Genomic DNA, 12,212 nt, shown 5'->3' on the forward strand with positions numbered 1-12,212 from the left:
CATTTTCATTATTTTAGTTACTTCAGAAATGTTCCTTGCTCTGTAATACCTAACTATAGGATGAACAGCTAGCTGCTCTAAAGGGAAAACCTGAAAAATAGGTTCAACTGATTTCACATACAAAAAAAGGCTCTATAAATCAGTACCATATGGGAAAAACAAGGCTTCGTTAAACTTATCTAAAAATTAATGTTTTCTTGAAAAAGCTATACACACCTTGGCTTGTCCATTATAATCATCATCTAAAATGTTTAGAGAATTCGAAACGCTGGTACCACGGAAAAAGCGTGACGATCTAAGATACCGCTGGAAACTTAGTAACCTTCTGATATTCCTTGCAGACACAGAAACTTCGATTTCAGATTGAGCTGAAATAAAAGGAGTAAAAGGTGAGTAGAGCGACTCAAAACTGTGCATACCCTATCTTTGTTGTACCCCTTCTAGTTACATACAAATATGTCTTAAAATTAATCAGCTTCCATGCCATATTTCTAGAAGAGAAGAGGTACTTTATTTGTACTTTCAATTAAAGAGCTGAGAATGAAGGGGCAAATCGCCAATTTTATCAGCATTTAGAAAGCTAATGAGGAGTGTGGTTAGATTAATAATCAGTTTTTTTTTAACTTCCTAAGAATTATTACCTTTCACTCCATCGCTTCAATACACTATACAAACACTATGAAGCAGAAAGACAAAATCTAGTTTCAAACTATCCTTCATACTGAGAAGCCAGGTCCCAAGTTATATATGAGACTTTGAGAATTAATTATTCAACTCAAACATCTCAAATCCTAATGAGGTATCATTTCAAATCTTTCCTTAAGAGAAGTTTATTCAGAGGAAAAGGAGAGGGAATGGAGAATAAAGTGGCTTATACCCTGTAAGAGTTCTAAAGGATAGGGATAAAAATCCTGCAAGATGAAAAACTCTAGGAAAAAAAATGTGGTTCCACATTGGATACGGATACGTTTTCTTTCCATGAGTCTAACAGTCATGTGTCCCTGCAGTGTTAGAATGAACCAAAGTTTCTGGGGCACCAGACAAAATAAAAGACATTGGTTACAAGCTGTCTTGTAGAGCATGAATGTTATCTTTAAATTCTAGAATCTAACTAAGTTAAGTGAAATGTTCATAATACGAAACATCAAAGTGGAAGACTAAGGATCAACAGACCATCATCTCTCATCTTACCTTCCATTAACATCCCACTCGTGGAATGACAGGTAATCAAACACATTCTCTCTTGTGTGTCCAGTCACTAACTGTTCTATTAACCTCTATCACCCAGTGTTTTCTCATCTATAAAATAATGGCAATAATATCTAGTTCAAAGGGTGCTGGATTAAATGAGATAATATACACACGAGTCAGTTATATAATAGGTATTAAATAAATGATGGCAATGTAGAGGATAATAAAATTGATGTTGATGCCACTGCTTGGAGGTATGCATCTAGGTAATTATCCTAAGTTCCACATCTGTTTATGTTGCTCTAAATAAAAATATTCACTGATCCCTCATCATTTTAAAACGAACTCCATCTTCTTGGCCTGGAAGAAAAGGCTTCATGCTCCAGGTTCTGGCTCTCTCCAGACTCAACTCAGATGACACCTTCCCTGGGATGCACACCTGGACACCTATATACACATTCCCCATCTAGGAGAGATGGGAGGCACCTCCTCTGGGTTCTCAAGGCTACCCGTGCAGACACCTATCACACTACTTTTGAGGCTGTTATTACAACTGCTTATTTATGTCTCCTTCAACAAATGATGACCTCCAATACAGGCACGGATTATTTTTTTTCATCTTTGTATTCCAAAGCCTAATAATAGTGCCATGTAGGTATGTATAAAACATACTGAGTAAATGAATAAATGCATACTGTTTTTGAAATACCTGATGAGTTTTGAGGTTCCCATACACTGACATAAGCCAGAAATAAGATAACGCACAGTTACGTGGGTTTTTTCTCATTTTTCATCCCAGTGGATCTAAAATAGAGTATCTAGAACAACTGTGGAGTTAAATTTTTATCTTTATCAATGTAACTTACATTAAAAGGACTAGAACCAAAATGGTAACGTTATTAATATCAAGCAATTATGTTTGAACTAGAATTAGTATGTTTGAGGAAATGAGGTTAGTTTAATAAGTTCAGTGAAAGTAATGTTCCATGTGCTTTAAAAAAAGCTATCTAGGGCTTCCCTGGTGGCGCAGTGGTTGGGAGTCCGCCTGCCAATGCAGGGGACATGGGTTCGAGCCCTGGTCTGGGAGGATGCCACATGCCGTGGAGCAACTGAGCCCATGCGGCACAACTACTAAGCCTGTGCTCTGGAGCCTGCAAGCTGCAACTACTGAGCCCGTGTGCCTGGAGGCTGTGCCCTACAGTAGGAGAGGCCACCGCAATGAGAGGCCCGTGCACCGCAACAAACAGTGGCTCCCGCTCGCTGCAGCTGGAGAAAGCCTGCACACAGCGGCGAAGACCCAGCGCAGCCAAAAAATAAATAAATAAAATGAATTTAAAAAAAAAGAAGAGGTATCTCATCTAGCCCTCAACAATGTTAAAAAAACAAGTATTATTATCTTCCACTTTATACATGAGCACACTGAATCTACAAGAGATTATATATAAGATCATACAGCCAATATAGGGTTTATATATTATATATAATATATATAAGATCATACAGCCAATATAGGGTGACAACTAGATTTTTTTTTTTAAATAAATTTATTTATTTATTTATTGTGGCTGTGTTGGCTCTTCATTGCTGCATGCAGGCTTTCTCTAGTTGCGGCGAGCAGGGGCTACTCTTCGCTGCGGTGCGCAGGCTTCTCTTTGCAGTGGCTTCTCTTGCTGTGGAGCACGGGCTCTAGGCACGCAGGCTTCAGTAGCTGTGGCACTTGGGCTCAGTAGCTGTGGCTCAAGGGCTGTAGAGCGCAGGCTCAGTAGTTGTGGCACACAGGCTTAGCTGCTCCGTGGCACGTGGGATCTTCCCGGACCAGGGAATCAAACCCGTGTCTCCTGCACTGGCAGGCGGATTCTTAACCACTGCACCACCAGGGAAGTCCCTGACAACTAGATTTTAAAACACAGATCTACTGATAAAGCCTGTGTGTCCACAGTATTACGCACAAGTTTCTTATTACATCTCTACAGTATGGTTTATTGACTGTTTATGATAAAATTCTGTGTATACCATTATTCAAAATTGTCCTTATTTAGATGAAAGTATGTACAGAAAGAAACACAGAGGGAAAAAAGCTAATGTACAGAAATAAAAGTATTCAATTAAATACATATTAATTTTATTTATTTGGTTGTACTGGGTCTTAGTTGTGGGCTCTTAGTTGTGGCATGCAAACTCTTAGTTGCGGCATGCATGTGGGATCTAGTTACCTGACCAGGGATCGAACCCAGGCCCCCTGCATTGGGAGTGCAGAGTCTTAACCACTGCACCACCAGGGAAGTCCCAGAAATACAAGAATTTAATATGACCCTTCTAGTCTTATTCCTAGAAAAGACTGGACCTGGAAGGGCCAGAGTGGAATGACACGAACACACGGGGAGCAGATGAGAACTAATTAATACGAGTACTGCCATCTCTGCATTTACAAGGCACTTTACTGTTTTACAAAAAGCACGTTCACATCTGCCATCCCATTTAATAATCACAACAGTCCTGTGAAGATGGCAAAGATTATCATCCCCATTTTACAAATATAACCTTAGAAACCAAAGTAGAAATGCAATACAATTAACGCATTAGAGCCAAGGCATTTAGAAAGCTTCTAAAAAATGTTGCAGAAGACACGTATTCTATTCATTATGGGAAAGCAACCTGAAAGAGTTCAAGGTCATAAGCATGACTTCATAAGCATTCCCTTCAATTTACTATCTTAAATCACACACAAAAGGTAACAATTTTATCACTGGCAATTCCTTTGCATCCTGTGTGTGGACACTGACAGTAGGATCACTGCTCCCAAATTGTATGTCCAAACTAATCCACCCTTGAAGTAAACTTGAGAATCTCTTTGGGAGGATAATCACATAAGGTCCAAAAAATTAGTAAGCCTCATTTGAAGGGGCTCAATCCACTGTGCTAAGTCCCTACCTCAACACGGCAGGATTCACACTGTCAATGGTTAAGACAGGTGGCACTGTCTGGGAGTCAGGGCTCTACCCACGAGATCATGGCTGTACCTCCCCCTGCCTTATTCCTATCTTCTAGGTGACTTCTCACAAGTCACAACTTCTCAATGTCTCATTTTCCTTAACTGAAAAAAACTAACCATAATTCGTCTTTTTTCCTGTTTCACAGAGCCCTGAAGTTGGGACTGATTATCAAGAGTTCTGTTTTGACCGCATTAAGTTGAGCATGAATATTAGATATTAACTGAAGGGGAAAAGCTCACTCATCATAGGAACCCAATGCCTTCCAGCAAGACTAATCCCACAAATAACCTATACAACAGGACAAGAAACAGACCTTCACTTAGTGATAGAACCAGCCTTAACAATTACTGATTATGTCACAATCTAAGAAAGGACAGAGAACCTGTCCAAATGAAATGGCAAATCATCCAGTGAAAAGAATTTTCTTCACCTAGGGGGCCTGAGGAGCCTATACCTAAGAAGATTACATTCCAGAAAGAACTGAAAATCCCATAAGACTTTGCAGAGATGGTAATTAAAACTACCTCAAAGCTTTGCCTGAGACTTAGTATAGGACCAAAATGGGGGGAGGGGTGGGACCAAAATGGGGGGAGGGGTGGTATCTGATTTTTTTTCATTAATCTAATTTTTAATATGTACTGCACTCACGTTTCAAAAATGAAAATCAAGGAGGGAAAGGAGGAGGGAGGGAGAAAACACAGTGAAAAACCTTACCCCTACCCAGTTTCTGATCCAACCAAATGCCAAACTCTCCCCTAAAATGATCACCTTTTAAAAGTTTTGCGGGTATCCTTTCTCAATTTTTGGATCAAATATATGGAAACATCATTATATACTATGTTTCTACTTCTTTTACGTAAATGGCAGCATACCATATAACCTGTTCTGTACTTTGTTTTTTAATTTATCTTAGAGCTCTTTCCCTATCAGTACACAGAGACCTTCCTCATTCTGAGGCTATAAAGTATTCCATCATATGGATGGACCATAATCTATTTAACCAATCCTCTACTGAAGGGCACTGCTACAACTTCACAATTTGCAAAAATACCTTCATTTTATTAAATATGCTTATATTTCCACTACTTGTTTTCCACTACTTGTCAGCTTTAGATATCATTCTTTAATGTTTTATTATTACAAAGAGGAAATAACACTATACAGGAAATCACTCTATATCCCATCTTCTTTGCCTTTTCCTCTTCCAGTGTTTGTTAGTTGTTAGAGTGCTTTTTTCCCCCTTTCACTCCCCATTTGCACTTTAAGTTCAGCTCTAGCATTAAACATACTCAATATTCAGGTGCTTATGGCTGCCCCAGTTATCTTTCTTTGCCTTTGGGTTTCAATTATTTGACTATAATGCATTTCTGTGTGGATCTCTTTGAGTTTATCCTGCTTGGAGTTCACCGAGCTTCTTGGATGTGTATATCCATGTCTTCAGATATGGGAAGTTTTCCACCATTCAAATCATTTTTCTGCCCCTTTCTCTCTTCTTTCTCCTGCTGGGTCTCCTATGAGTCATATGTTGGTACACGTGATGATCCCTCCACTGGTTTCTTGGGCTCTCATCATTTTTCTTCATTCTTTTTTTCTTTCTGCTTCTCAGTCTGGATTATTTCAATGTTCTTATCTTCAAGTTTGCCAATCCTTTCTTCTGCCTGCTCAAATCTGCTGCTGAATCCCTCTAGTGAATTTCTCATTTCAGTTATCATACTTGTCAGCTCTGGAACTTGTTGGGTTCTTTTTTATAATTTCTATTTATTGAGATTCTGATTTTGTTCATACAACGTTTTCCTGATTTCCTTTAGTTCTTTTCCCATGGTTTGCTTTAGCTCATTGAGCATTTAAGACAGTTGATTTAACATCTTTGATTAGCAATTCCAATGTGTGGGCTTCCTCAGGATGGTTTTTGTGAAGTTCATTTTTTCATATGTATGGACCATACTTTCCATTTTCTTTGTATGTTTTATAGTTTTTAATTGAGAACTGGACATTGTGAGTATTATGCTGCAGCAACTGGAAATCTAATCTCTCACTCTTCCAGGGCTATTTATTTCTGCTTGTTGTGGGCAGAAGCCATCTGTTTTGTGACTATTTTGTGACCAGACTATTTTTGTCTTTGCATATCTATCTGACTTTGTTTATTCCTTGTTGTGTGTGGTCACTGAAATTCCTGCTACAGTATCTCTGCAGTCAGCCAAAGACCCAACACAGATTTCCCTTATATGTCTGGCTCCAAAGGCTGGGGGGTGGGGAGAGAAGTACCGATTCTTTAAATCTTCTGGTAGATGCTTCTGGGCAAAGCCTCTGCAGCTGAAAGGGCTGAAACCAAGGCAAACATCTGTGCCTAACCCTCAGGATCTGCCAGACTGACGTCAAGAAGCAACCCCAAATTTCTGGAGGACTAGGTCCCCACTGCCCACCTGGCTTCAGCAAGTCACTAAAGAAACACGGGCCACTCTCCCCACAGGTCGAGGGGCTGAGGAGCGGGGGATGATCACTGGTTTGTGCACACTGCTCAACTGCCAAAGAACAGCAGCCCCTCCCTCATCAAGCACCCCCCTGGCTGTTATAAGTGTCCAGTCAGGGTCCAGAGTCCTGAAATAGTTAATTCTGCCATTTTTTTTTTTCCAGTTTAGTGGTTGTTTTGATGGAGGAATCAACCCCTAGAGCTTCCTACCCTGTTATTTTTATTTTTATTTTTTTTGCGGTACGCGGGTACACTGTTGTGGCCTCTTCCATTGCGGAGCACAGGCTCCGGACGTGCAGCCTCAGCGGCCATGGCCCACGGGCCCAGCCGCTCCGCGGCATGTGGGATCTTCCCGGACCGGGACACGAACCCGTGTCTCCTGCATCGGCAGGGCGGACTCTCAACCACTGTGCCACCAGGGAAGCCCCCCTACCCTGTTATTTTTGAGCCACACTGTCCCTTTCCTTTAAAAGGTGTTTTGCCTGGTCCCTTCTGGGAGTAGCTGCCCTAAGCCTTCTCTTCCGCTCAACCCGGGTTTGAGAATGGGGACAAGGTGCATGGAAAGGCTTAGCAGTCCAGAAACAACACCTATCAACAGCCTGGTGCGCTAGGGATTTTTCTATGAATTATTTCCTATATATGCATAAACATACAGGTTCTCTTTTATCCCAGACAGTTCACAGCATTTTTTTAACTTAAGAATCCACGAACACCTTTTCAAGTCAGTAAATGGCACTTACATGAGCCATCACTTTTACTAGCCACATATTATCCCACAGTATGAAACTATCATAATTTACTAAATCTTTCTGCTCTTAAGCTGCTCCTAACTTTCATTTTTCTTACCAACAACTCTGTAGTAAACATTCTTATAACTGCGTCTTCGCACACGTCCTGATTCCCTTACAACAAGCCCTCAGAAGTAGAACAAGCACATAGGAGCACATTTCAATGGCTTCTAAAACACACTATCAAACTGGAGGATAGGTTTTCTAAAAGAAAATTGGAGAGGTTTCCAGAACTCTCCTAGAATAGCTTCCAAAATATGATCTAAGAAAAGGGAATCAGTAACTATGAATCAAGGATGAAGCATGATGAGATCATGTTAAGATGGAAAATTTTAGTTTCAGGTTTGCTTCACCCCACCCCCAGCCTTCCTCCACACACAGATACACACTGATTCCCTATAATGATTAAAAATAAAATTCCTATACTGAAACAAGCAAGTAGAGGCCACTATTGAGAAGGTATCAAGTTGAATAAGTAGTATCATTTAGGAACAGATAAAAAGAGGATACATGGGGAACTGGGAACAAGAGAGAGTGATCCTGAGAACTTAACTAGTACTTTCATTCAGACAGTTAAATGGCTAAAAGGCTCACCCCCTGACCATATTACATAAAATCTGACCCTATTAACCAATATTCTCAAGAACTCATTTTGTGACATGAGACACACCAGTATTTATTTCACAGCATAAAAGACAACAGATTAAAGTTGTCTTTATTCATGCCCAGCTTCCACCAGGCTAGGACTATTTAAGTCTCGGGCTTGTTCTAGTTTACATGGTTACCTACATTCCAATCCAGCTTAGAAAGCCGACAGGGCTCAGTGACTTAATCAAGTTACTATTAAGAACTGTTGGCGCTGCTGGTTCTTGTCTAAAATATCACATTACCTCACTCTGTGATCACGAACAAACTAATCAACCCACCAAAACTAAATGAGCATCGTTACTTAATGAACATGGGAATTACTTCCAGTCATCCACTCCTGGCTTCTCTGAGCCAGTACTGAAATGTGGGATAGCAGCAAATTTAGAAGCCATGTTTTTCTCTTGCTTTTCTCCTTCATATCAGAAAGTGGACAGAAAAAAGAAATAGAGGTAATAGGTTAAGGAAACAAAAGGGCTGGAAAATCAACACGTCTTGAGCAGTATCACTCTCAACTCTCCTACAGACCCTCTTCTCTGTCTGTCATCCAAACGGCATGGCAAAGATGTCACCGATATTATTAGACAAAAGAGGTTTTTAACAGAAAAGCCTGTGGATCTTGAGACTTGACCACTACTTGCTTTAACTGTCCACAAGAGGGAGTCCTGCAGTCACTATACCTGCTACCTTAAAACCCTAACAATCATTTAGACGCATTAGCATGAATTACCCTTGGAGACTGTCATAAATTTGTTTTTTAAATTCAGTGCTGTAAGGTGTTAACTCTAGTCTAGGGCAAGGTCATATTGAATGATAACTGAATAAAAAATATTAAGACATTCTTCGTTCTAATCTCCTCTTTAATTTTCCTTAAAAAGAACGGAAGCCATATCAGAAAGCCTACTGTTAATACTGAATAAACACATTTAGCTACATCTAAATTCAAGTTTTCTTGGACGAATTTTTACATTTAGCATGCATGGATAAATGGAGAAAAAACAGCTAGGTGTTCAGAGCAATGGTCTTTAGTAGAGTAGCTTGTTCTGATACGGAGAAGCAGTACAGCAGGGCAAATAAAGACATCAGCTTTGGAGTTACATATCTGATTTTGAATCCCAGCCCTGCCCCTTTTACTAGTTTTGTGATATTAGGAAAGCTATTTAAGTTATTGAACTGATTGTCAGTTTCCTCACTGTAAAACAGGCCTTACAGAACTGTTGTAAAAATCAAAAGAGATAATACAGCAATATGTCTTTTGGGGCAAAGAATAAACACTAACATTAATGGCTATAGTTGTTACAGATATCAATTCTTTTAAAACAATATGTATAATTGACATATAACATTGGTTTCATGTTTAAATATTTTTAAGCACATGACTTCATACTATTTATTTTAACAAAGCCAGATTTATTCTTCATGATAGCATAACTTCCTTCTGAAGACCACTGTATACTTTTACATACTGTAGAATTAAATGCACACATTTAAAGATTTCAAAATATGCATACGTCATTACTTTAAAATAAATATATAGACATTCCAAGCTTCACTACAAACCAAAGAAATAAAGGAGCTACTCATAATCTAAAATTACATCAATGTTAACATGAGAATAAACTAATATTCTTTCCCTTAAGCAATTCTTATAACTTTAGTTTGCAGTATTCAATATTCACTTTGACAGGATTTGATAAAACAGTCAATATAAAACCCTCTTTAAAAGATTACTCTTATTGTTATGGATTAGGCATTTCTTTTCTCCTTCATATTAGAAAGTGGACAGAAAAAAGAAATATAGGTAATAGGTTAAGGAAACAAAAGGGCTGGAAAATCAACACATCTTGAGCAGTATCACTCCCAACTCTCCTACAGAGACGGGATACGTGACATGTTGGGTCCCTCTTACGCTCAAACGTAGGACTTGAACACAGCTCCTTATTTGTTACATTCCTAATTCCCTTATTAGTGAGCTGAGAAAAAAAGAAGGAAAAGAAAGCACACAAGCCTTACTGTACAACATACAAAATAAAGCTTAAAGTTAAATCTCCAATTTCTCCAATTCTCCAAAGGTCAGGCAGAATTAAACTATCATTAAATTTTATTAAGGTTAAGGTCCAAGCCATATCGGTTCCCTAATTTATGCTATGAAATTAGAGAAGGTATCTAGGAGATATTCTTTCAATTTGAGACAAAAAAGAAACAAAAATCAGTGGTTTTTCAAATGCAAGCACTTCACAATCTCCTGGAAAACTGGATACATTTAAAAAAATGCATACAGGGGGGCAGAATGCTCTGTTTCCTAATTCGATTCAGCACAGCAGTACTCATCTCTACAGGCACTGCTTGGCAAGGGGACTGTTATAGGAAGGAGGCAGGAACACGCATGATGAACAGACGGGGGAAAAGGACATGAGATTGTTTCCTGTGACTATGAACTATTACAGAAGTGTTGCTGAAACAACCAGATATGACTTCAAGATAGATGAATGACTGGGAACAAACTAAAATTTAATAGAAACTCCAGACAGATATGACCTTAGTCTATAATACCAGAACTATAAGTAGAGGCTGGCACACTCACATCTGAATGAGAGACTAAATGACAGATCATGGACAGCCACCTTAGCAAATCAAACAAATAATGGCTAAAAACAAAAAAAAAATACGCTTGTAAATAGGAAAGTGATGACCAGGCAGTACAGTATGAAAGATAATAAGAAAAACAATGTAATGCAGAAAAAGTCATGGCTGAGGGAAACGCCACGCAACAACTTCTATTCTTAAAGGGAAGAAGCAGTAAAAGCTTCGGAATATAAAAGGACCTGAGTTTGTGTGGGAGTTTACTATACATTAAAGACTAAGATAAACTAAGACAATAAAGTCAGTACGACATAAGCGTTTAAGCTCAAGATAAACGCAGAAACAGATGTTCTTTCTGATCATGTCACTAAGTATGAAACAAGTATCCAAGTCTAACACAGCCCTGTTAGGAAGATAAGAAACAACACAAAATCAAACGCACCTGAGGGTCTAAGGCAGCACTTAATAATTTTGTCTGCTTTCAGAGTGGGTCATTATAATAAAGACAACATGAGACATTTGATTCAACAGAAGGGCAGTAGCCAGCCTGAATTCAGTTTACAGCTAATACAGATCATACTTAGAGAAATACAAATGGGACCGTATTAAGTCCAACTGGTAGAAGATATGCAGTTTTAGTCAATTTGATGCAACAGGAATATATTCAATCTCTACAATGAGCCAGAGGCTGCCAGAAACCAGGAACAAAAAGATGAGTAAGGCTAAAAGCCTTTTAGGCTACAATGTAAATATCCTGAAAGGTTCCCTAGTATGGGGTGGAATAAAGTGCTAAAATGAATAAAAAGGCTCAAGATAATGGGCAAAACACATTTACATAGAATGGAACATTACCATGTGTCGGGAGTAAAAGAAAACGGAAAACTGCGTTTGTGTGGACATGAAAAAACATTCTCCTGGTATTACATCTTGTCCAACGTTGGCAGAGAGACCATGGCTTCCAGTCTGGATGACGTCAATGAGCTTTGGTGAATTCCATGAAAATTTCAAGCTGGCAGCTTCCCTTACTACTTAATAACCACGCCAGAACCTTGCAAAGGAAGGTATCAGTGCACATGTGGAGCAGAATTATAATAATGCTTTTATGTTTAAAGATATTAGAATTTGTTACTATATAAGCTAAAAAGAATGTGTAACTAAAAGAATAATTTACTAAATTTAGGGGCATCAAATGTACAGCAAACAAGAGATGAATTCTGACACAAAGTCAATATGGAATCCATTTCATTAAGCCCAACTAATTTAAAAGTCAAAATATTATATTTCAAGAGACCAGGTGTACGGCCAATTGGACATAGAAAAATATCTGTAGGAAAATTTGGGGCTCGTAATCCACCCTACGGAAAGCTGGTTACTGAAGCCAACATACTCGAAAGGAGGAAACTCACAGGAGGGAGGTTCCTGGTTCTCTCTCCACAGAGAGCGGAGTGAAAGCAGAACTTGAGAAAGCCCGCGGAAGGGGAGCTGTCATGCTAAGGAGAGATGGTCGGGAGCCATGGGGCCGCGTCAGGGAGACCCAGCTCT

General features: G+C 39.1%; 1 protein-coding gene across 4 annotated transcripts in view; it reads right to left on the bottom strand.

The window, feature by feature from the left end:
* PDE7A (phosphodiesterase 7A) overlaps positions 1 to 12,212 on the bottom strand; it is a 114,441-nt gene that overhangs the window by 24,408 nt on the left and 77,821 nt on the right. For 3 of the 4 annotated variants that reach the window (XR_004486007.2, XM_004274968.4, XM_033437589.2), the window contains exon 4: positions 217 to 368. Coding sequence is in view for 3 of the 4 variants with exons in the window: in XM_004274968.4 (XP_004275016.1) it covers positions 217 to 368 (152 nt within the window). In the remaining variant the exon portion in view is untranslated. Of the gene's footprint in view, positions 1 to 216; positions 369 to 1,191; positions 1,300 to 12,212 lie in introns of all 4 variants that reach the window. The other variant, XM_033437590.2, reaches the window with a different exon arrangement.

The sequence above is a fragment of the Orcinus orca genome, chromosome 17, assembly GCF_937001465.1.
Source record: "Orcinus orca chromosome 17, mOrcOrc1.1, whole genome shotgun sequence".
Lineage (NCBI taxonomy): Eukaryota > Metazoa > Chordata > Mammalia > Artiodactyla > Delphinidae > Orcinus > Orcinus orca.